The following is a 26426-nucleotide window of genomic DNA, read 5'->3' on the forward strand; positions in this document are numbered from 1 at the left end:
GGATATGTAGCATGGCAATCAAGGATTTGAGATGGTGGAATAAAATAATGTTTAAAAATGAAGATACATGTTAAAACTTTTTTTTGCCAGCACTGTGTATTATGTATTATATGTTAGAAAGAAATCAATGTTGTAAGTAAAGTGACAAGTTTGAATAGTTGTAGCAGATATCCAAATGGATATCCAAATAGATATACAGATATCCAAATAGATATCCAGGTATCCAAAGCAGATATCCAAATTTGTGTTAGTTCCTGTTCCTTTTGAGAATTCTTCAGTGTAAGTCAAGTTGAGTAAGTTTTAAGCTGAGTCTGGTTAGTGAATAATCCTTGTTCAGCTGTTTTCCATCTTCCAATATGTGCTGCTGTTATTTTATTTCCTGTTCTTGTTTTTGTTGATTTATTTTTTACATCACTTTACTGTAGTTTTAGTAGAGTTTGGGGAGAGAGCAAAATTATAGGCATATGTTTAATATGCCACTTTAACTTGGAATTCCCTGTTTTCATTATGAAAATTCCTTATCGTTTATTGCAATAAAATTGCCTTTCCCACTGGCCAAGTTTTTTAAGTGACAATATCAAATGATCGCAAAACTGACGATGAAAGTGTGGAAGCATAAGTCAAAACAATATTTCTGGAGAGCATTGCTTCCCTAAAGGCTTAAAACGTACAAACTTTTTGAACTAAAAGTTCCACCTCTAGGATTTCACCTAAAGAAATGATTTAGCTTTAAGAATGTTCATTGCAGGGGCGCCTGGGTGGTTCAGTGGGTTGGGCATCTTCCTTCCACTCAGGTCATGATGTCTGGGTCCTGAGATCAGCCCCCTGTCCCACTCCTTGCTCAGTGGGGAGCCTGCTTTTCCCTCTCCCTTTGCCTCTACCCCTGCTTGTGCTCTCTCTCTAATAAATAAGTAAAATCTTTTTGAAAAAATGTTCGTTGCAGTGTTGTTTATAATTAAAAAAATTGCCCAGTGATAAACTATATACTATCATATATGTAGTTGTTAAAAATTATGTTATTGAACCAAGTTGCTTACACAGCATCACTCCATACATATACTACTACTACATACATATACAACAACATATACACTACTCCATACAATACAGGATCATTTGCCAAAAGACCTGTGAAGCCATACAACAAATTTATCTCATCTTTCTCCAGCATTGATTTTACTAGCGATTTGGAGTGTGGAGGGGGTACTACCTATCTACCCCACGGTCCTCTGTCCCTAATTTGTAGCAGGGGGTGTTGCTGCTCAGAATAAAAGACTACGTTCCCCTGTCTCCGTGGTAACTGGGTGTGGCCAAGAGCTAAACGCAACCCGCTGAGCTCTCAGGGGAGGTGTGAGAGACTTCCAGGGAGGCTACCCTGATGGAGCTGGCTGAACGGGGAGGAGGAGAAGGAATAAGCATTTCACTCCTTTATTTAAAGGCTTCTTCTAGCTAAAAAAAAAAAAAAAAAAAAAAAAAAAAAAAAAAAAAAAAAAAACCAGACATACATACATACTTTAAATTATTGTTAAAGTAAAAATGAATGGGAAAAAAGTCAAAGATCTAATTCTAATTTGAGGGCGGCGGGGGGCGGGGAGAAGAAGAGGAAGGGGAGAGGACGGACAGTTGATGTACTTCTATGAGAATCCCGATACGCAACGCTAATTATCGTCTATCACTAAATCCAACTTGAGAAGGCCGACAAGGCTCGTATAAACTGCTCGTGGGACTCCTTCCGGTCTTTCCTAGTCTCTAATAGTAACTTGTCTAGACCAAACAAGAGCAGGTGCGGGACTACTACTTCGCTTCGTAGAACCCGACATGCCGGCTCTTCTCCTCCTCTCAAATTTGCCGCGGATCCAATATGCGGGATTTAGACTCTGTGACGTGGATTTCGGACAGTGCCTCCTCTCTGTGTCACCAGAAAAACCTTACCTGAGCCTTGGACAGCTTTGGCCGCGATGCGCGTTTAGAATTTGCCGCAGAAAAGCCTTCACCGCTAGGACAGACGGACGCTCTCCGGGTACCAATCCCGTGAGTCAGTCCGGGCACCGCCCCTCTGCGAAGCCAATAGCTCGGGACGGGAGCAGGAGAGGCGGGGCGAGCCCTGCAGGCGGCGTCGTGATTGGCACTCCGGCTGCCGCAGCCGGCGAGGTTGCCCCGACGTCTAGCCCTAGAACCCCGGGCTTGTGCGTATCCACAAAGTTTGTCAGCTCCGACGCGCCGTAGTGGCTTTTACCCCGGCCGGGTGGGCCGGGCGGGGCGGGTGAAGCTCGGCTCAGTGTAGGACATCCTGATGGCTGCGGTGTTTCTGGTAACGCTGTATGAGTATTCGCCGCTTTTCTACATCGCAGTGGTCTTTACCTGCTTCATCGTGACCACCGGCCTGGTATTGGGATGGTAAGTGCCCCATGGTTAGAAACAAGGGACGTAGGGGCGGACAGCTGGGGCAGTGGGGTCGCGGAGGGCAGCGGAGGAGGGGTGCATCGGCGCCGGGGGATCCTGCGGGGCTGGGGTACCCGGGGCTGGGGTGTGTGTGGGGCGGGGAGCTGGTGTCGCGAACTCCGCCAGGCTCCGGGAGCAAAACAAGGTGCGGTGTGCACCTGCATCACGGCTCTGCATCTCTGTGTCGTCCCCGTCGCTGCGGGTATCTGGGGGTGGTGCCGGGTCGAGGTATTTTACCCAGCTTTGTTTCTAAGAGATAAAGCGGTCTGTCAGGGCCTGGTCTCGGTGTTGGGATAGAGAGCTTGACCGGCAGGCTTCTGTCCCGGATTGGGGCCTACGGTGTGCCCGGAGTGAATCGGTCACCTGCGGTACAGTGCACAGACGTGGACAGTAAGCACAGCTGATTGTTGTTCTCACCAGAATTGAGGACTTGGCCTCCGATCTTTGAGCGTAATTTATAACTGAACTCCGTTACCGTTTGAGAATTTAATGGTTTCTAGATACATTCCACGCCTTTTGAAGTAATATTTAGTCGGTGGAACTGTGAAGTCATAATTTTAGAGCTGGAAAAGACCTTTGAGATAAGTTACATTAACGGGTAGGGGCAGTTTACATATTGGAGACAGGGAAAATAGACTGTTAGGTAATCCTTGAGCAATTGTTCTAGCTCAGAGATTCTAAAATTTCTCTTTCGAGGAGATGCCGTTGTATCATGTTTAGAGAAGCCTTATAAATACACCTAGTTGAAACCATCTTACTAATTCATCCATTGCGGAGGGAAACATGAGCTCGATTTTGAAGAATCAGTATTTTGAGAAATAAATGAAGTTAAGTCTGTATGGTAGAGGATAGAAGGCATTTCAGGGGTACAGCATTAGCATAGAGAGAGGAAGCGTGTTAGTGAATAGATCTGCCTGTGTAAAACGAATCTTAAAATACCCTTTGATCACATATATAGGATTACTTTACAGAAAGGAAACAAGCCCTTGTTAATTTCTGAAACTATATGCCTTCTTGAGAACCTAAGCCCAGTCTTAATATTTCCATACTGCCCCTCACCCTGCCAGCTGTTGAACACAAAATTCCTTGTTTGTGGGTGGGAGAAGACGATAACCAGTCTTACACAATTTGTTATTCTTGACTCACCAAATTTCACTGCTGTTTAGTGTTCATTTCAAGAAAGTTTGTAATTGGAATTTGCAACTCGGTTGCCTAAGTGAGTAAAGCAGTTTTAACACAGGATTTCTTAATGACTATAATGTCAGTGTTATTCTCTTAAAGAAATATGATTTTCCTCCATTAAGAAAAATAGGTAACTAGTTGATCATTGCATTTTATCCTTAAATTTTAATTTTCTGGGAATGCCTGGGTGGCTCGGTTGGTTAAGCAGCTGCCTTCAGCTCAGGTCATGATCCCAGTGTCCTGGGATCGAGCCCCGCGTCGGGCTCCTTGCTTGGTGGGGAACCTACTTCTCTCTCTTCCTCTGCCTGCCCCTCTGCCAGCTTGTGCTGTCAAATAAATAAATAAAATCTTTAAAAAAATTAATTTTCTGTAGGCCAGATAATTAGATATCTTAGGTATAGTACTGGGAAGAGGAAAATGAGTGAGGGCCACATGGCTAATGATGGCAGTATCTGTGGGTAAGGGTAGTCAGGAACCTCATGACCTCATGTTTGTACTGGTTAAGAGACAGACTTTGGAGTCAGACAGACCTAGATGCAAATTCTGGCTCTGCCAAGTTTAGGACTTGTTTTGAAAACGTAATGACTGCCTAACTACTCCATTTGGATATGACTTTGAAGGGTGGAAGGCCAGATAACTAGAATTTTTGAAAGACTGGGCTAAGTATTGCTGAAACCGTGTAAGTCCCAATCACTTTCTATCTAGTTATCTTGAACCTAACTCAACCATTACCTTTAGCTGGGTTACCTTTGTCTAGGCAAACTTTTTACTAGTGTTTATTTGCTAACATAAGCCAAGGCAACAGGTACATTGAATAGAAACAAAGAAAACCATATAGATCTCATAAAAGCAACTTTCTGATAGTACCCTAGACAGAAGGTAAACCCATGAATCCACTATGCTTTTCACCTGTGTCATGTTTTTTTAACTTCCCAAAATATAATCCCTATTGGTTTTGTGTCTTCGCCATTATCTCAGTACTGCTCTGATTTTCTTTTCCACTGCTTCTTTCTCATGTTCTCCTTGTCTGCTTGCACTGTGTGGGAGTGGAGAAAGAACAGGAACATTTGAATCCCAATAGCAATAGCAAAGAATCGTGCCACTGAAGTATGGTATTTCTCTTTAACTCTTGGTGGTTTTGTGAGCTCTAATAGCTCACATTTATTAAGCTCTTGCTATTTGCCAGGTGCTGTGCAGAAAGGAGACCGAAATGCTATACATCCTTTAACAGTTTCATATAATCGGGGACCCTGACTCTGCAGCTGCCCCCTGCTTCCTCTTGACTACAGGTTATTAAGCTATTGTCCCTCAGCTTCGTAGCACCCCTTTAGATTCTGTTTTGTGAATCTGGGGCAGCACCTCTAAACCACGTTTCTTCTTTGCTAGCTGGCTGCCTAGCAGGCTTTGCCGGCAGGGGAGGGGGGGTGAGTGGAAGGGTAGAGGACAAAAGGGCTTGCTGCTTCCTGTGCGATTCTTTTCTTGTCTGTCTCACCACAGTGATAGTGCCTCACTCTGGCATTAACAGTTGGCCCCAGTTTTTCCAATTTGTAGTTTTCCACTTTCTTAGAACCAGCCATCACACCCCTTCAAAGATATCAATACCATTTCCTCAGATCTGAGACCCAGCTCCACGGCAGTCCTTGCTCCAAATTTCTCAGCTGTAGTAATTCTCTTTATCCCTGTTTTGGAGTGATAGCTGTTTCCTACTGGTACTACTTCTCTGATGCTCACTGTCCCCTTTTAGCGTTTTCAGTTCTTCAGCATATGGTTAACAATTAACCATATTAAATTCCATCTGTTAAAATAGCTTTTGTGGTTTTGGTCTCCTGGTTGGACTTACAAAAGATATTAATAAAGAAATTGTTACTACAATTGGAAACCTGGGGGTGGGGGGCTTTCAAAGATGGGCTTCAGCGATTGCATCTTCATCTTGCCAACATGATATAAGGTCCTAGTAATCAATGGCAATTATTTGCATAGTGATTCATCAGATTGCTACCTTTGATTGATTGTGATAAAATGATTTCTGAAGTGTTTAAAGTGGTTAAAGCACTTTTTGACTCTAAGGACTGAAGGATGGATGGGATGGTTGCTTCTCAGATCACTGGAACCCTTACAGAAAGAAAATGATAAGCTAACATCTTAACACACTCAGGGCAACCCTTAGAGAATCAGAGAGGTTCTGGGTTCTAAAGCATTTTATTTCATGTAGCCACAGAACTAAATATTGAACAAAGTTTTAATTGTGCTGCTAATAGAATTATACAGCCTTGTCGATGTCTCATTGAGGACACTGAGTGGAAAGAACCAGACCCCTGAGACTTGGAATGGGAACATCTGAATTGGGTGGGATAAAACTGAGAGTCTTGAAACCCCGATCATTCTGACTCTCCTTTATAACCTTTCCTAGAATAATTGCTTTGCAAAGGATGTCTATACTCAAGACCTATCTTTATTACCTTTTGCTGTGAGGCCCAGATCTCTTCATGTTCCAAAGGACAGGAACAAAATCCAACTTGCTTGGAAAGAGCTTAGCCTCTAAAAGATATGCAAAATTTTGCTAATTTGTGTCATTGCAAACAATTGTTTGTAAATAGATTAGGCCAGGAAGGATAGAATGTAACAGTAAATCAGATAAAATGAATTACTTCTTTTCTTTTCTTTCTTTATTTTTCAGTAGGCTCCACTTCAGTGTGGAGCCCAAGGCAGGACTTGAACTCAGGACCCTGAAATCAAGACCTGAGCTGGGACCAAGAGTTAGATGCTTAACCAATTGAGCAATTTAGGTGCTAGAGATAAAATTTATTGATCTGGGTGTGTTCTTAAGAAATTCTGAATCTAAGGTATTAACTCAGATGTGGTTGACTGAAACTTAGACTCAGTGGTGGCCTATATGTAATAAGGTTAAGGTGCTAGAACTTTCTTGGCATAACGAGGAAAGAATCTAACAATTTAGAAAGATAAGAATATTGGACTGGATTTATTATGTGCAACCTGCATACCTTTCCCCCTACTGCATCCTTTAAGACTTCACAGAAGACACTTTTTTCATGAGGGCACTGAGAAATAAATTGCTGAGAGGAGACTTGTATCCTTAAAAATCTCTGTTCTTTCTAGGCTGTTTGTGATGGTGGGAGCTCCTGACCTGAGGTCCAGTGCCACCTCACCAGAGTCGAGGTGGACATATGTTCCATAATGGGCAGTAGAGGACAAAGAGAATGTTTTGGCTCACAAGGATTTTTGGCGGTGGCTAATGGATTAGAGTGTTTCTAGGAATAAAATAGATGGGCAGCCTACTAAATGCTACATGAACTACACAGAAGGAGAAACTCCATGTCTGGAGCCAGAAACCTGACTTGAGTGTTCACAACGGCAAGTTACCACCTTTCACCCAGTTTATAGATATAAGCCAATCCATAGACCTGGAATGTCTGATTAAGGGGAGGTCGGATCCCCTGGAGGAAGGACCCTGTACCCTTCTGTGCTGCCACAGGACATACTCTAAATCATCCTCCAGATCTTTCTCAAAAGCTGTTGTCTCTCAGAAGCAAACATGCTCTTCTGTACTCCGCGTGGTAATACTGGGACAGGGACTTTGCATGTTACTCTTATCGTTTGCTCCCTATTAGAATCTGCCAGTAGACAATGCCAGAAAGAAACAGGAAGGCTAGAGGAGGAAGAAGGGACTTCCGCTTAACAGTTTGCTTCCTTTTCTTGGTCTGCATTCCTGTGGCACTGACCTTTGCCCTGGCACTGGCAGTTGACCTGAGTAGCAGCAGTTTATTTTAGTTGACAATTTTTCCTAGAACTAGCCTCATCACACTCCTTCAGCGGTATCAGTGCCAGCTGGCAACACTCCTACCACAAAAGTCTGCATGCCAGCTCTGGGGGAATCCCTTATCTAAGCTTCTAAATTATAATAATCCCCACTCTATGGGGCACCAGGGTGGCTCAGATGTTAAGTGTCTGTCTCTGGCTCTGGTCATGATCCCAGGGTCCCGGGATCGAGGCCCACATTGGGCTCCCTGCTTGGCGGGGAGCCTTCTTCTCCCTCTTCCACTCCCCCTACTTGTGTTCCCTCTCTCACTGTGTCTCTCTCTGTCAAATAAAGAAATAAAATCTTAAATCATCATCATCATCATCATCATCCCCACTTTTCCGTTTGTTTTTCCCCACCCTAAGAGTGATAACTGCTTCATGCTAGGATACCTCAGTGTCTTGCATTTTCAGTCTTTAGTACTTGATTAACAGTTCTTTTGATAGACTGACCTTGACTATTTCTCATCTCACTTGTTGAATGCAGTTGGATGTCTCTGTGTGATGAGGTTGGTGATGAAGTACAGATTCTTCCTTAGGAAAAGAACATGACTGGTTTCTATTTGTTTAGAGTGCACAATACTCCACCCTTGCATTGGCAAGATTTTTTTTAGAGGAATCTAGAAGAAAACACAAAACTGTTAGAAACAACATTTCAAGCCTTTGGAGGGCCTTAAGGTCACTTATTTTAAACCCTCATTTTACAAGTAAAGGCATGGAGTTTTCGAGACTGGGTCATTTTCCCAAAGTCCTATCATTAGCACAGCAGTTCCCTCAGAGACAATCCTCTGAGTTTACCCACGAATGGCTTTTTTATCCTGATCCAGTGTCAGTATCCAGCTACTGCATGAGACCATCTTTGGGAGATCACCGTAGAGAGAAGGCCCCCCAAATTAACAAATGCATGTCTGTTTTCTGGCTTGAGAACTCAGAGCTGAAGGGGTAATAAAAATTGTTTACTGCTGATCCTAAAATTTTATCTTCAAAGTAACCTTTATTCATGAGGAGTTCTGTGAGACTCCAGACACAGGAAAGGAGGTCTGGTCTACCAATTCAGCTTCTTATTAAAAGCTTTGGAAGTGTGTGCCACAAAAGACATTATATAAGCAATAAGAAAAAATGTGGTCAGAATTGGAGGTCCAGGGCACCTGGGTGGCTCAGTGGGTTAAAGCCTCTGCCCTCAGCTCGGATCATGATCCCATGGTCCTGGGATTGAGCCCCACAATGGGCTCTCTGCTTGGCGGGGAGCCTTCTTCCTCCTCTCTCTCTCTCTCTCTGAGTAATTCTCTGCCTACTTGTGATCTCTGTCAAATAAATAAAAATCTTAAAAAAGAAAAAGAATTGGAGGTCCACAGATTATTGCTGTGTTAGAAGTTTAAACATTATGAACAAGTATAATAAACAATTTAGAAATGGGAAAAAGCAGGGGTGCCTGGGTGGCTCACTCAGTTGGGTGTCTGCTTTCTGCTCAGGTCATGATCCTGGGACCCTGGGATGGAGCCCTGCATCGGGCTCCCTGCTTGGTGGGGAGTTTGCTTCTCGCTCTCCCTCTGCCACTCCTCCCTGCTTATGCATGCATGCTTTCTCTCTGTCAGATAAACAAACAGAAATCTTTTTTTAAAATGGGGAAAAACATAATTATGAAAAATCCAGGAGGAATAAGTATAAAATTGTAACAGTAAAGTAAAGAGAATAGAAAATCCTCTTTATGGTAAAAAGGGGGACAAAGTTTAGGTAAAAGAAAGTAATGAATGTTTAGAAGCATTTGTTTAGTTAGTATGTCATTACTAACAGTTGCCAACTTGACTTCAAGTGGAAAAAGATAAAGATGAATTTATCATTGAAAAGATTGAAAAGAAATTGAAAAGAAAACTTGACAGTTTTCTCTTTTACTATTTTTATTATTCCTTGTAATGTCGTATCAGCTGTAATCTGATATATAGGGCATCAACATCTTTATTCTAGTTTTTGATTAAAAATGTGGAAAAAGGAGCACCTGGGTGACTCAGTGGGTTAAGCCTTTGCCTTCTGCTCAGGTCATGATCTCAGGGTCCTGGAATTGAGCCCTGCATCTGGGCTCTCTGCTCAGCGGGGAGCCTGTTCCTCCCTCCCCCACCCCCGCCTGCCTACTTGTGATCTCCTTCTCTGTCAAATAAATAAATAAAATCTTTTTTAAAAATGTGGAAAAGACCAGATGTTAGGGTGGTGGCCAGAGAAACGTCATTGGGTCTGTTTACCAGTATTTCACAGAACTATTTTTCAGCACCAATCATGGATTACTATTTGACCAGTCTCTAATTTTTAACCTTATTTCAGGTCATCTCTGCATATAGGCTTTTGAGTAATATGTTAAGGATAGAAACATTGATCCTCATCGAGCAGGTTAAAACTTGGAAGTTGTGAATTTTTGTGCAAAAATGAGGAAGTTCATGCTGGGTCAGGTATGTGAAAAGGTTTAGGATTATAGTAGGCTGAAAGTTCATCATGAGTCATCTGTGTGTTAGCTGCCCCAAAACCAGCTTACTTGATCTCAGACTACATTAAACATAATGCTTTGGAGAGGTGTGGTCAGACTGTGTGCAATGTCACTCTAGTATATAGTGAATTCTATCTTCCCTCACTCCCCAACACTTGTTTCCCTCAAAGCATAAGGATATTGAGGTAACAGGGCTGGTGAAGTCAGATATGGACCCAGAGCCTTGATTCAGCATTGGCCGTTCTGGTCATGCTTGACTAAATCCTTTAAGAGGACAGGAGTACAGAAATGTCTGAGATCTTAATTCAGAAGTGTGGCAGTGTCAGGACATAATTCAGATAAGCCGGTAATGGAAAGCCAAAGAGCAAGAGCATTAACCTTAAAGGAAAAAGTTAATAACTGTATGAAAACTAAGAGTTCTGTTCATCAAAAGATACCATTATGAACGTGAAAGGCAAGGTGCAGGAGGGGTGAAGCTATATCCAACAAAAGGCCCACATTCAGAACATATGAAGAATTTCTATAAATAAAAATAGTCATCTGAGAAATAGAAATTAAAAAGTATGTAGTGCATTGCCACCACATAGCTACCAGGTGGCTAACAAGGTTTTGGCAAGGTTTTGGCACAAGGGGGGCGTAGGAGGGTAAATTGATGCTACCCCGTAGAACAATCTTTAGCCTTCTCCACGGAAGTTGAAGAAGCACAGACCTGGCCAAGAAATACCATTCTCAGTATATGTGGACCTAAGAAAAAATGGGGGTACACCCATGTGCACCAAGTGCCTTGTATGACAATGTTGATATAGGCATTATTCATGATGGCCAGAGTGAGGACAACTTAAATGTCCATTAAGAGTAGAACGAGGAGGCAAGTTACAGCATATTGATTGTACAGTAGAATATTACATAGCTACACAGATGTGCTAGATATAGCTGCATGATAAATCTGCAAGCATAACATTATAAAATAGGAAATAGAAGTGTACACAGCATCCTTCCACTTACATCCTTCCACTTAGTGTATCTTATCAGAAACAGATACACTAAATTACAGCAATTGAAGTCAAGATACTGGAGAGGGAAGGGATAGTGCCTGGGAGGGGACACCAGAGACTTTCTGAGAATATTGTCCGGGTCCTTCGCCCGAACACTAATTACTTTCTAATTCATTGAACTATGTTTTGTGTACTTTTCTGTATGTTACCCTTCAGAGTAAAAAGGTTATGTGTGATACAAAGGCCAAGGGTTTAGCATGATCCATAATACCAATTTTTAAAGATGCATTCGACTGAAATCAAGGACCTTAGGCCATTAGAAAATGCAGACCCAAGACAAAGCATGAGATGGAGAAATAAAAAATCTAGGGAGATGAATTTCTTCTAATAATAAGTGTGGTTTGGCAGCTCTTGATCTGATACTGGGTGAAGCAGCCTTGGATAAGCATGTTTAAAAAGAAGCACACTTTGCATCTCAAATTATTTCTTCCATTCCGAAGTGTATTCAAAGCCACAGAATAGATATGGTATATCTTCCTACAACACTGATGTTTTATAAAGATTTGGAGAAATAATACTTTTTATATTAAAACCAGATAAATCATAGAATAAATAAAGCATATTTTTTCTTGAAAATTTATTTATTGATGTGTAGTTGACATACAATAAATAAAGCAATTGCAGAGGAATTCTGTGCTCACAAAAGGCTGCTTCCAGATACTTCTCCAAAGCCCTGCTTTTTGGGTTTCTGACTCCTATACCTTTAAAGATTCTTTAATTGAAAATGTAAGGGGCGCCTGGGTGGCTCAGTGGGTTAAGCCTCTGCCTTCAGATCAGGTCATGATCCCAGGGTCCTGGGAGCCCACATCACACTCCCTGCTCAGTGGGGAGACTGCTTCCCTCTCCCACTCTGCCTTCCTCTCTGCCTATTTGTGATCTCTCTCTCTCTCTCTGTCAAATAATAAAATCTTAAAAAAAAAAAAAAAAAGAAAGAAAGAGAGAAAGAAAAGAAGATGTTAGGTACAATATGATAAAATATCTGAAATATAATGGTTGAACCTACAGTAGAACTGAACAAAATGAGCTCTGAATTCCAGTATTTACTGCTGGTAGTGTGGGTGTAAGGAGACAGGCAGTGGGGGTAAAGAAAAGAAAGGGGGGGTAGGTAGACGGTAGGAAGAATTAAAATGATGAAGGGGCCAGGAAATAGAATGAGTATATATAGCATCGAATGGTGTTTTCTCCCCTTGTTTTTTTCACTCCCAAGGGATGAAGGAAAGAAGAGGGAGGTATTATCTTATGGCTCTCATGGGAAGATTATATCTTGTGTCCTACCATTTCACATTCCTGACTTAACTGCTAAAAGGCACTGGGGCAGTGTTGGGCAGTGGACACAGTGGCTGCGGGGTAACTGATTCTGAGGTTCAAAAAGGAGAAATTACTGGATTTGTTCTTTCCCTCTAGCTCTTCTGCCAACCCCTGTGTCTACTCCATCATCGGCATTATCATCACTAGCACTTACTTAGTGCCACACTCTGTTACAAAGGTTTCCAGGTGGGAAACCAATTACAGAAAGGTTGAGCGATTGCCTAAGGACACATCGCTATTAAGTGTCTTGTTCCTGATTTTAGGAGGAAAGCAGTTTTTCATTAAGTACTATGTTAGCTCTGCATATTTATTGCTGCCCTTTACCAGGTTAAGTTCCTTTACATTCCTGGTTTGCTGACAGTTTTTATCAGGATGAGACATTGGATTTGAACAAGTGCTTTTTCTGCATGTATTGAGATGATCATATAGTTTTTCTTTTTTAGTCTGTTAATATGGTGAGTTATGTTAAATTTTTAATGTTATGTTAAGCCATCATTCGGTCATGATATATTAGCCTTTTAATGTATTGCTGGATTCCATTTGTTAACATTTTGTTAAGAAGTTTTGCATCAGGGCGCCTGGATGGCTCAGAGGTTTAAAGCCTCTGCCTTCAGCTCACGTCATGATCCCGGGGTCCTGGGATCAAGCCCCACATTGGGCTCTCTTCTCGGCCAGGAGCCTGCTTACTTCTCTCTCTGCGTACTTGTGATCTGTCAAACAAATTAAAAAACAAAAAACTAAAAAAAAAAGTTTTGCGTCTATTTTCCTGAATGATACACGTCTGTAGTTTTCTTGTGCATCTTTGCCCTTTCTCTGCAAACTACATGAAGTTGTCCTTCAGCTCAATGATGTTTTGGGTGATTTGGGGTTTTTTTGTCTAGCCTTTTTTTTCCTCTCTCTGTTTCATATTGGATCCTTTCTGTTGATAAGTCTTCAAATATACTACTCTTTTGTTCTATAATGTTAAGTCAGCTATTAATTTCATCCAGTGTATTTTTCATCTCCAATATTGTATTTTTTCATCTTCAGAAATGGATTTGGGTCTTTTTAAATATTTTCCACATCTCCATGTAATATGCGCAATCTTTACTTACTTTTCTGAAAATATGGAGTGTAGTTATAACAATTATTTCAATGTTCTTGTCTACTAGTTCTAGTATACCTGTCATTTATAGGGTCTATTTCTTTTGATTATTTTCTCTCCTCATTATGAGTCATAATGAGTCTCTTTGCATGGCTGTTAATTTTTTTTAAAGATATTATTTATTTATTTGACAGACAGAGGTCACAAGTAGGTAGAGAGGCGGGCAGAGAGAGGTGGGACTCAGGCTCCCTGCTGAGCAGAGAGCCCAGATGCGGGACTCGATCCCAGGCCACTGGGATCATGACCCGAGCAGAAGGCTGAGTCTTAACCCACTGAGCCACCCAGGTGCCCCTAGAGTATAACTTTATACTGTGTGTTACTTTTAGTGGTCTTCTCTTGGCATTAGATTTATTGAAGTGATTTGAAATTTTGGTTTGCAAACTTAATTTTAATGGTTTTCTTCCCTACCTTTTGTTATCACCCTTGCTGTTTAACCATTTTACGATTGTCTCCAACCCAATTCCTAGATGCCTCCTAGTTAAGGACAGGTATTATAATGACATTTCTTTCTTTCTTTCTTTCTTTTTTTTTTTTAAAGATTTTATTTATTTATTTGACAGAGAGAAAGAGATCACAAACAGAGGCAGGCAGAGGCGGAGGGGGAAAGTAGGCCCTGCTGAGCAGAGAGCCTGATGCAGGGCTTGATCCCAGGATCCTGAGATCATGACCTGAGCCGAAGGCAGAGGCTTAACCCACTGAGCCACCCATACACCTCTTATAATGACATCCATATTGATATTGTCCTAACCCAGCGCCTGGATTCAAATTATGAACCTCGGTCTGGCTCTTGTTTTGAATGGACAACCTATAAAGTCCTCTTACTATGGGAAGGCTTATTGCCACTGCCTGCTGCCAGACTTGGGACCTATCAAACCCTGGCATCAGCCTTACTCATTACTTTATATTTATTTCCCTTTTTTGGAACCGTAAAGATTGTCTTTGAACCCGCTATGTCTCTTTTTCTCCTACCATTTTATTATTAAAATTTTCAACATACAGAAAACTTGAGAAAAATTATACCATGAATATATATATGCCCATCATTTAGGTTCTACAATCAATATTTTGGTATAGAGTCTTTATTTCATATTTGTCCATCTTATTTCTTGATCACTTCAAAGTAAGTTGTTACTCTTCCCATAAACACTAAAGCATTGCATATTATTAGCTGGAGCTCAACATTTGGGTGTTTTGTTTTGTTTTGTTTGGGGCGGCAGGGAGTAGGAAAGGGAGAGAGGGGCAGAGGGAAAGGGAAAGAGAGCCCGATGTGGAGCTCGATTTCACGACCCTGAGATCATGACCTGAGCCAAAACCAAGAGTCAGATGATTAACCGACTGAACCACCTAGGTGTCCCTCAACATTTTTGTTTATAGTTCCTTTTTGTTCTTTCGAAGTAATATTTATACACAATGAAATATACAAGTGTTCAGTGTTATTAAATGCATCATCTATACTCAAACCTCTTCGCAAGGTATGCAACATGACCATCACCAGAGAAAGTTTCGTCATGCCATTTCCTGGTCAGTCCATACCCCTTCCCCCCACCTCAGATGCAACCATTGCTCTGTTTTTTATTTCTACTATGAATTAGTTTTGCCTGCTCTCAAATTCTGTATTACAGAATCATAGAGCATGTACTCCTTTGTGTAAGACTTCTTTTGCTCAGGATGTTGTTTTTGAGATTTGTCCATGTGGCTCTAGCAATAATTTATTCCTTTTCATTGCTGAGTACTACTGTTCCTTTGTTTCAACACAGTTTGGTTTGTTTGCTCATTTCAGTGGGGTCTTTTTGATTTCTCTGTTTATTTTTTATCCACCACTGCTAAGTGTCTGGAGAGAAGAAAGTGCATCAGAGTATGAATGCTATCCTATTAATTTTAAATTACCTTTTTTTTTTTTTTAAAGATTTTATTTATTTATTTGACAGAGAGAGAGATCACAAGTAGGCAGTAGGCAGAGAGGCAGGCAGAGAGAGAGGAGGAAGCAGGCTTCCCGCTGAGCAGAGAGCCCGATGTGGGGCTCGATCCCAGGACCCTGGGATCATGACCTGAGCCGAAGGCAGCGGCTTAACCCACTGAGCCACCCAGGCGCCCCTAAATTACTTTTTTTTAATTGAGTGAACTTAGCTGCTTTCTAACTTGATAACAAATTGAGTTGGGTCTGTTTCATTTTCCTTTTCATCTGTTCAGTGTGCATTTTCACAGCTTTACCTGAAATTTAAAAGTAGAAAACATGTTATATAAATGAAGTGCTATGTTTGGTGTTTAAATAAAAGTTCTCCTGGCCCATAAATAATATCAGATAGTCTGCATGTTAAATATGAATTTGCTTTTATATCATGTAAAAAGTTCACTAACTCTTATCATGTTTTTGCTGTCATATTAAGTATAATTAATCTCTAATGACTGTACTACTTTGTTATCACCGACAATATTAAAATAGAACTCTTTGTTTCAGGAGTATGTCAGTTCAGCCAGCTGAACAATATATTGCATGGGGCCTCTCATCTGTCACTTCTAGATTAATTCTGTAATATAATGTAAACTGAATAAATGAATCTCTTTTTGTGGTACTTGTGTTAAAGGGAATAATTAATGAAGCCCAACATATTTCACATATAACAAAGTTTCAGCATTTGCTAGAATTATGTATTATTTTATTTTTATTTTTCTTCAGGTTTGGTTGGGATGTTCCAGTAATTTTGAGAAATTCAGAAGAGACCCAGTTCAACACAAGAGTTTTCAAAAAGCAAATGAGACAAGTCAAGAATCCTTTTGGCTTAGAGATCACCAATCCATCTACAGCTTCAATTACAAGTTGGTGGCTATTTTCCAAAGATCTTTTTCTTTCTATTCCCCCTTTCTTAGCATTTTTCTTTCTACATTGCTTTTTCTTCATTAGACTCAACAAGTATTTATTGAGCACCTATTTTATTCTGGGCGCTGTACAAATAGTACTTTGTACTATAGTTACAAAGACTAACTTAATCAACTAGCAAACAGAGGCATTCGTGTGAGAAGAATCAAGAATCTTAACTGTTAATGAGAATAGTTTGTTAGGACACTGCCATTTTCATGGGTCTTGAGTGCAGTGAAAAAGGTATGGATTGTATAGCATAAACAGTTACTGTAAGGCTGCTAACCTCAAGAACAAGTGTTTTTAATCTGAAATTGTGGTATTTTGGGTCTAAGTTATTTTAGTATAAGATGTTATTCTGGGAGATGGTAATAATAGATGACAATTGTTTGTTTCTGTGCTTACTTGGAAAAATAAATTGTCTGCAAGACTATCTAGGGACCATTAGAGTGAGGGAAAGAATGGGAGGGAAGAGGGAAGGAAGAAATTATTAAGTTCGGGCATATTCAGGAAAAGCCTCATTAAAGAATGTGCTGATTCTGTCTTATTTATTTATTTGTTTTTGAGTAGAGTCTTGAAAGATAAGTATGTGTTTATCACATGGGGTTGGGAGATATTCTAGGTAGAGAGAGAAGCATGAACAAAGCACCAGTACAGAAACAGAAGAAGACAGTAGAGAAACAATAAGTAGTTTATTGTGGATAAAACACAGGGTGGAGCAGGTGAGAGAGAATAGTAGGGGAAGACAGGGTCTTCACAGGGGCCCCCCATAGACAGATCCTATTACCAGGATAAAGAATACAGGAGGAGCAGCAGGTTTTGGAAGAAAGTTAATGACTGCAGTTTTGAACTTCTGGGCTTAGAAATGCTCTTGTAGCAGGTAAGTAAAGACACGGAGTAGGAAGTTCTAGGTACAGTTCTGTGGCTCTACAAAGATTCCTGAGCTGAGACCATATCACCCTTTATACTTGGTCAGATTTCTGGAATCTTAAAAACAATCCCAAGCTTTCTCAATGTTTTATCGTATTGTAACTACTGCCTTCTTCCTCTTCCCTTCCGGCTTCTCAAAAGCAGGTTACATTTTCCTTCTTCCTTAGCCTGCTTTACTGTCACTCCTCAGATCAGTGCAGTCTGGTTTTTGCCTATGTCTCTCTGCTGAACTGGCTTTCCCTGAGGTCACCAATCTCCACTTCTTCCCCCCCACCCTGACCCTCAGGCATTGTAGGCTTGAGTTAACACTATCTCTGCAGAGTTTAATAGAGTTGATCAACCCTTCCTTCTTGATAGCCTTCTCCCTTGGCTTCTGTGACTCTTCTTGTTTAGTCATCTTTCTGTCTCTGACTTCCAGAATCACGTCAAAAATCAGTATATGGGGTGACTCAGTTGCTTAAACATCTGACTCTTGATTTTGGCTTAGGTCATGATCTCAGGGTCATGAGATCGAGCCCTGAGTCAGACTCTGTGCTCAGCAGGGAGTCTGCTAGAGAGTCTTTCCTTCTCTCTTTCCCTCTGCCCTCCCCTGCTCATGTGCGCTCTATAAATACATACATACACACATGCATACATAAAGTCTTTAAAAACATCAGTGTGCTTACTCAATAAGACTTATCAATCTTAAGTAAATACTGATTCATAATGAAGTAGTATAAAATTTCTTATTCTTCTTTATCTATAAATACTATATTATTACCCTATGAATTGAAGAGAACTAAGGACCTCTTTTATTCCCCCTCTAATGATAGATAAGGGGTTTGTTCTGACATTTTTCACTTAGGAAGACCAAATTTCAAGATATGATGAGAAAATTATCCTATTTAGAAAACATGCTTAAGGGAGTACCTGGGTGGCTCAGTGGGTTAAAGCCTCTGCCTTCAGCTCAGGTTGTGATCCCAGGGTCCTGGGATCGAGCCCCACATCAGGCTCTCTGCTCAGCAGGGAGCCTGCTTCCCTTCCCCTCTCTCTGCCTGCCTCTTGGCCTACTTGTGATCTCTGTCTGTCAAATAAATAAATAAAATCTTTAAAAAAAAAAAAAACATGCCTAATTAAAATATAGAGAACAGTGGTAGTTTTGTAACCTCTGACCTCTGTGGTCAGGCACTTGCACCTGCTGCCATGTCACACTGGGATCTTGAGTAGGACTGCCCATACAAAAAACTGCCAATACAAAGCTGTCCTTCCTGCTACATAGTTCCACAAGCTGGGATATGCTGAAAAAGTAAGAACTGTTCAATTATAAGCCAACAAACACAGAATACTTGTGAGATAGAAAGTGGGAGGAAATCTGCCAATCTTCCTTTCAAGCAGAAATAGTATCATAAAGAACCTCCCCTGCCCCTAGAAACAAATGAAAAGATACCTAGTAAATAGAAGACCTCTCTCAGCTGTACACAAAATTTTTTTAAAAATGTGTGGTTTATAGCATGCTTATTGAAGTATTTTAATTTTTAAAATACTGGTGCTGGGGTGCCTTGGGTGGCTCATTCGGTTAGGCATCTGCTTTCAGTTCAGATCATGATCTCGGGGTCATGGGATCAAGCCTTGTTTTGGTCTCCCAGCTCAGCGGGGAGTCTACTCCCTCTCCCACTGCCCTCCCCTCCCCACCTCGTGTTCTCTCTCTCTCTCTCTCTCTCGCAAATAAATAAAATCTTTTAAAAAATAAAATGACCAGTGCCTATCATTCATTATATGTCTTCTTCGGGTAAATAAGGAGAAAGAATTTGTTGGGAATTATGTTTCGCAGGATAAAATTCATTTGTTTAAACTGTGGAACAGAGGATATCATTAAAGATGTCTAACCAGGCCATTAAAATAATATTCTGAGCAATAGTTGTGACATTTTAAAAGGTTATTTCATTTGGTGTGCAGATAGTTTAAGAATCCAGGTCTTTTTTCACCACTGTTCCCAAGGTGCTTGGCGTGTAGGAAGGGAAGGGGACTATCTGGAGATCTGATTTACTTGAAAATGAACGAGAGAATCAGTTTTAATCTTAGTCCTCTGTTTATCTTTAGCATGGGTGCTTTTTGGGATTTCTTTTGTTGTTATGTGATGATACTGGATTTGGATTTATGGTATTTCCATGTCCCCAGTGTAAGAAGCTCTAATGAAATGGAAAGGAGGTATTCAGGGTTTGCTACTTGAGTTTAATTCCTTTGGGTCAGAAATTTTCTTGTCCCTTTGTGACAGCTTCCTCATATTTTGGTTCATTCACCCTGGTGAGACCTAACAAAGGTGAAAGGGTTAGACAAAATGACACACATACCATTTTGGGAGGAATTTGTGAACCTCTATTCTCTACGACGTAAAACTTTCATTTCCCAATACTCCAGATTTATTATCCTCATGCAGGATCACCTGTACGCTAGTTTTTTCTCCGGGATTCTCCTCCAGGAAGTCTGTGGCTTTTCTGCTTTGTTGTTTCTTCTTTTTTTAATGCCTCAACTCATTGACTCTCGTCCTTGTTTTTTGCAGTTTTTTGCAAGGTTGTCTCATATGCAGGGCTCCATTTGCCCATTACAACTAGGCAGGTTGAAGGAAATCATCCCCGTGCTGCTTCTGTTAGCTTCAATTCTGATTTTTTCTGGTTTAAGGCTGTGTTCCAAGTCTGTTGTTGCTGTCGATCTGAGACGGCATTGTGTTTGCACTGAATCTTAGAAGATTGAGAAAATGTAGGGATGAGAACTGTCTGCAGAACAAGTGGAAAAAACAAAAGGGAGAACAGTTTTGCCTGGGGGATTTGAACTGTCATCAGTTAGTGTTAATCAGTACATTCTCTTTTCAGTCTATGTCATGGACAAGTGTAGGAGAGATTGTGGAGAGTAGAATTTACAGATTGTATTCTCCCTTCTCATTAACTTAATTAATTTCAGAGACATAGCTGTTGAAGTCTGATTAGTATCCAGTTGTCAGTAGTCTCTGACGCTCTCCCCACTTTAGTCACTTATATGCAGTCTATAAATAAGCCTTTTATGCAGCTCTGAATCTCTAGAACTCTGATGCTTTTTACAGAGCAAATAAACTGGGTAGTTTTACATGTTTTAGGCCTTATCCTTCCATGGTTCTTTTTTAGTGTAAACAATCACATAGATATGGATATCCCCTCCTGTGATATAAACAGGAATATGCTATATACTTGGCTCCATCTTGCTTTTTTCATTTGTGTATATTCTGAAGATCATCCCACTGTAGTATATGCAGGTATTATTCCATGCCTCAGTTCTTTTTTAAGAGCTCCATAATACTTCATTATAGAATGTTCTACATTTTATTCATTTAATTCCCTATCATTGGACATCTGGGTGCATCCTGTCATTTTGATATAACTACAATTAGATATAACTAACATCTTTTCACATTTACACATTTCTGCCAAGAATATTAAGAAATCATTTTCTGGGTTCCTTTTTTTCTTTTTCCACTTTCTTTTCTTTCTTTCTTTTTTTTTTTTTTTTTTTTTTAAAGACTTTATTTATTTATTTATTTATTTGACAGAGACAGGGAGATCTCAAGTAGGCAGAGGGCAGGCAGAAAGAGAGGGGGAAGCAGGTTCCCTGCTGAGCAGAGAGCCCGATGTGGGGCTCAATCCCAGGACCCCGTGATCATGACCCGAGCTGAAGGCAGAGGCTCAATCCACTGAGCCACCCGGGCACCCCTCCACTTTCTTTTCTATGCCTTTTCTATTTCTCCCTTTCATATCTACTTCAGCTTTTTTTCCTTCCCTCATGATGTATGGTTCTATGGTGACATAGAGAAAAGGATATATGATTTTTAATATGTATACTAATTTTAAATATATGAGCACAGTTATGTAGCATAATATAAATAGTATATATGAACATGACATTAATGTGTTTTGATATTTAATGAATAAATTAATGTAATTACATATTAAATATATATAAATATAAATATATTTAAATTTGTATTGATGGGGTGTTTTTCTTTGGCTATTTAATAGCTAATTAACAAATAATAGCTAATTAAATTTCCCATTCTTGAAAAATACCTGATGATTAGTGTCATATAAAACTTTGAAATCAGGGGCGCCTGGGTGGCTCAGTGGGTTGAGCCGCTGCCTTCGGCTCAGGTCATGATCTCAGAGTCCTGGGATCGAGTCCCGCATCGGGCTCTCTGCTCGGCGGGGAGCCTGCTTCCTCCTCTCTCTCTCTCTCTGCCTGCCTCTCTGCCTACTTGTGATCTCTCTCTGTCAAATAAATAAATAAAAAATCTTTAAAAAAAAAAAAAAAAACAAAAAAAAACTTTGAAATCAAATTCTATTCCAATTACCTGTGCAGTGTTCCTGCCAGTTAAAAGTTTTGCTTAATTATGATTGGCTATAACCCTGTGTCGCTGCTGCTACACATACTCCAAATGTGAAAGTCTACGTATGTACTACTAACTACGGGGAAGAAAAATAAAAACTGAATTTTTGGTATCCTGTAGAGCATCTTCTTGTATTTGTGTATATCCTTCTAAAACATACTCTGATCACCTTTTTATTTTATTTTCTTAAGGGATGATTTATATATATATTTTAAAAGATTTATTTATTTGTTTTACACAGAGAGAGTGAGCGCAGGGGGTAGTGGCAGAGGGAGGAGGAGAGAGAGAATCTCAAGCAGACTCCATGCTGAGTGCAGAGCCCAATTCAGGGCTCCATCCCAGCACCCTGAGATCATGAGCTGAGCCGAAATCAAGAGTCAGACACACACACACACACAAAGAGTCAGACACCCAACTGATTGAACTACCCAGCCACCCAATGATCACCTTTCTAAAACTACACAGTATATCCATCAGAATTCCTATTAATAAAGTAAAAAAAAGACTCCAGTCAAAGGATACTGGGTAACTTACAGAATTGCTGTTAGGTTTGGAGATCCAGAATCAGAGACCAAGGCTGTTCAGCAAGGAACAATCCCCAGACCACGTACTTTTGGTCTTGCAAGTCTGCTGCTGCCACTGAGCACCAGATACTATAGTTTCCACTGCCAACGGAATAGGATCCTAGATATTGCTGCCCTTGAACTTGATATTGCTGCAACTGCCATGAGCAAGGAGAAAAAAATCATATGGGTGGTAATAGTAAGTCCTATGTGAGTGTTTAATAAATAGTAAAATAGTCTAATTTGTATGCCCACTTATAATTTATTTTTCCACTTAATCAGGTTTATTCAAATTATAATGTGTTTTATTATACTGAAAGCAAATAAATGAACGAGGGCATTGCTACTAAGCCCTTCAGGTTTTGGAATCCCTACTCTTTCCTTAGGATGTTTGCATATCATGTGGGACATTAACTATGTGACAAGAGTATAAATGTTGGGGCACCTGGGTGGCTCCGTTGGGCGACTTCCTTTGGCTCAGGTCATGATCCTGGGGTCCTCGATCCTGGGATCGAGTCCCGAATTGGGCTCCCTCTCATGCTCTCTCTCACAAGTAAATAAATAAAATCTTAAAAAGAAAAAAAGTATAAATGTTGTCAGTGTGCGTATTAATATTAGTAAGGCTTGATTTCTTTTTCATTTTTTTTTCTACTCCAGTGATCATCTGAGGACCCCATTAGTTATGTATATCCACTTTCAGAGACAGTCCTGCTCTGTTTCTTAGAGTTACAAGGTTGTATATATCCACGTTTGGAGACAGTGCTCCTGTTTCTTGTAATTAGGATTATATATGCTGTTAGAATGGTAGGTTATCAATGGTGAACTATATTTCAGTTTTTAAACACTATGTGGGAGAAGCCTCTGAGTCCCAGCCAAAAAATTAACTTCATGATTTCCACGTGTAAATATACAAATAAGAGTTTACTGATCGTGCTTCAAAATTGTGTATAGATGTTGAGGTTTTTCCATTACTTGTTTAGGGACCAGTTCCTTCATTTACAGGCACGTGCCCTTTAATGAGTTCCTTGAACTGCCTTCAGCCGGGCCAGCCATCGAAAGGAAGCTTTTGTCATTCGCTGTGTATAATTGTATGAAAAACTATATTCGGTAATTTTCTTCTCTTTGTCTTCTTTTCTTCTTTGTTTTCGACAGCCGGCATAACTTTGACAACAGACTGCCTTGAAGATAGCCTCTTGACATGCTACTGGGGGTGCAGTGTCCAAAAACTCTATGAAGCTCTGCAGAAGCACTTTTATTGCTTCCGAATAAGCACCCCCCGAGCCCTGGAAGATGCTCTGTATAGTGAATATCTCTATCAAGAGCAGTATTTGTATCCTTTTATCTGATAGATCGGTTAACCAGTGAAAATCTCAGACATAAGACTTTTTAATGGAGAAAGTATTTGCTCAGTTATTATTGATCACTTTTTGTGTATTATTGTATTTTGGGTTACAGTGGCAATTTACCTTTACATTTTCAAAAAGTATTAAGAAGGACAGCAAAGAAGAAATATATTGCCAGTTACCAAGAGATACTAAAATTGAAGACTTTGGTACAGTGCCCAGATCTCGCTATCCATTGGTAGCGCTGTTGACCCTAGCTGATGAGGAAGACCGAGAAATTTATGACATTGTAAGTAACTTTAAAATTCTGGAAGCATGATGGGTCATGATTATTTGGTGAATAGAAAAAGTTTTATTTTAATTTCTGAGGCTATATGTTTGGCCCAGACACATTTGTCTTGAAGAAGGAATACCTAGGAAGTACAGGTATATGATTTTTATACATGTAACAGCTCCTTCAGAGTATGACTTCGTTAGACATATTATTTATATATATATAAATATGTACATATATATAATATGTTGTAAGAATAGAATATTATTTAGAAAACAAAAGGCACATTATAGTTGAATTAAGTTAATTTTATCATTCTGTATTCTATCATGTTTGCTAGATAGAAAAACGTCTCTTAGGAAGCATGTTTATTCTTAGCATTTTTAGCACTGAATGAGTAAGCCTTGTAATCATCTGAAGTGCTCAGTTTTAAGACCATCTTCCCTTATTTCTCTACATGGTTGCAAGTCACCTTGTTTCCGTCATCACCCTGCTGCACCTACATCTTCTATGTACTCGATCCTTTGTATTTTCAGTAATTATAGTGATCTCCTTTTCTCATTATGTGCTCATTACTTCTTTAGTCTAGTAGTTTTTCCCTATTAGTAAGATAAAAGCATCTTAGGGATCTAAGAGGACCTGAGCCCTGACATTCCTCTGAGTATGGTAGAAGCTTGTACATGAAATAAACTTTTGGTAAAACCATTTCATGGTAGGAATGCCATCATACCCAATTTACTACTTTTCTGAAGTGCATGGTATTGATATGCTCATTAATAAAGACACGGTAATATTTTTATGATACTTTGTAACATATACAGTACACTGGCTAGTGTTAGCTTATTTATTTCTTCCAACAACCTTGTGTGTTAGGGCAAATCCTCTTCTTATAAAGACTGAAATGGGAGTCTGAAGAGAACTCTCAGTCATTCAGGAAGAGACGGGACCAGTAAGCCTCTGCAACCCTGTGCCAGTACTTTCAGAAAAAAAAAAAACCAAACAATTTCTTTTTAAGGAATATCTCCTCAAAACAAATGTACATTTTCTTGCATTTGGAAAGTACAGACCCTTATTGAGAAATCTGGACCCTGCTTATACACAGTTTGGGGTTTTAATCTTACCAAATTGAAGTTCCAGTGAACTGAAGTCAATTTGTTTTTTCTAGGTAAGTCATACCAAAACCAGTATATTTCCAGAACCTAACACAGTGCCTGGAACACAGAAGGTGGTCAATAAATGTGATAAATGAGAACAACAACCCAAAAAACAACCCAAACATAAGCAATGTTAGTGAGCCTCATGGAGCTTGACAGCAAGTCAGTCACTTGCGCCTGAGGAGCCCATATGAGAGATCTGGTTTCCGTCCCCTCCTCCCCTCTTCCCCTTCACCTTGTTCAGTTGAAGATAGATCAGAACTGTTAGGTTGGTGTTTTCATAGTTCCAGCTTCTGTTCATTACCCAGCCTACCCCAGCAAGGTAACCCTTCTGTCACCACCATGTCACCCGTGTCTTCTAAGCTCCTTTCTTCCTCACATTCAAAACGGAAAGGGTCAGATCTTTCACCTTCCTCCCAGCTTCTCCTCTTAGCTTCTTTCCCCCTCACTGAGGGTGATCGCTATCTCTTTGAGGTACTCAGAGTCCTCTTCGTTTTCTTTCTTCCTCAGTCTAAACAGCAGAGTGTGTGTGTTAAAATATATATAACAAAATTTACCATTTTAACCACTTTCCAGTGTATAAGTCAATGGCATTACAAGGAGGGAAAGATTTGCTTTCAGCCTCCCATCCAACTGGAAAGAAGACGGTGTGGCCTGGCTGAACCTGTGGGAGGCGCAACCCCACAGGGGAGCTGGGGCGGCGGGCCCTCGAGGTTAATACGCATTTTCTCTTTTCCTTTTGGAGTCTCCTTCTCTGGGTCTTTTCTTCTCATCAGCACATGCCCTCCCTTTTTTCCTGTTAATTTTGCTTCTCCATCTCTTAGCACTCAGATTGGGCCTAATATTGGAACTATAGCATATTTGTTAGCATAGTTTGTATTAATGTTCTCCTTCTTAATTTTAAAAGCAAACTGAGCATTTGGATTTTCCACCATTTTATCTGGGGATCAGAGTCTAAATCTAAAGAAAAAAAAAATTAAGCTCTACCATTCCCGTTGTAGCAGTAAAAACTGTGTTTTGATAGTGTAGTCAGTTTTTTATTTTAGTAGAAGCAGGGGTTATTATTGCAATATTTTGATTTTGACTTTTTTTATTTTCATTTTTACTAAATTATATTTTCTCTGTTACTCAAATAATACATGTTTGTGGCAGGAAATAGAATTAGAAAATCTAGGTAAGCCAAAAGGAAAAAAGCATAATCACCTCTATTCTTTCATCCAAAGTTAACCACTGTCAATATTTGCATCTTTGCAGGCCTTTATAATATGTAAGTTTTTAAACAAAAACAGGGTAAAGTTATATGTACTATTTCGTGACCTGTTTTCATTCAGTGTATCTTGAGCATCTTTTCCATATCAAATATGAATACCTGGGAAGTACAGGTATATGATTTTTATACATGTAACAGCTCCTTCAGAGTATGACTTTGTTAGACATACCATTTATATATATATATATATATATATATATATATATATATATATATATATGT

At 39.9% G+C, this 26426-nt stretch overlaps 1 protein-coding gene across 1 annotated transcript in view; it reads left to right on the top strand.

Annotated features, from left to right (window-relative positions):
* The first annotated feature begins 2158 nt into the window (after positions 1-2158).
* The window catches only part of CGRRF1 (cell growth regulator with ring finger domain 1), a 30982-nt gene continuing 6714 nt past the window's right edge, over positions 2159-26426 (top strand). Inside the window, exons 1-4 of the mRNA XM_059371282.1 lie at positions 2159-2397; positions 16101-16240; positions 23316-23493; positions 23648-23795. Of these exons, the coding sequence (XP_059227265.1) occupies positions 2294-2397; positions 16101-16240; positions 23316-23493; positions 23648-23795 (570 nt within the window). The 5' untranslated portion in view covers positions 2159-2293. The remainder of the gene's footprint in view (positions 2398-16100; positions 16241-23315; positions 23494-23647; positions 23796-26426) is intronic.

Source organism: Mustela nigripes, chromosome 13 (genome assembly GCF_022355385.1).
Source record: "Mustela nigripes isolate SB6536 chromosome 13, MUSNIG.SB6536, whole genome shotgun sequence".
NCBI classification, from domain to species: domain Eukaryota; kingdom Metazoa; phylum Chordata; class Mammalia; order Carnivora; family Mustelidae; genus Mustela; species Mustela nigripes.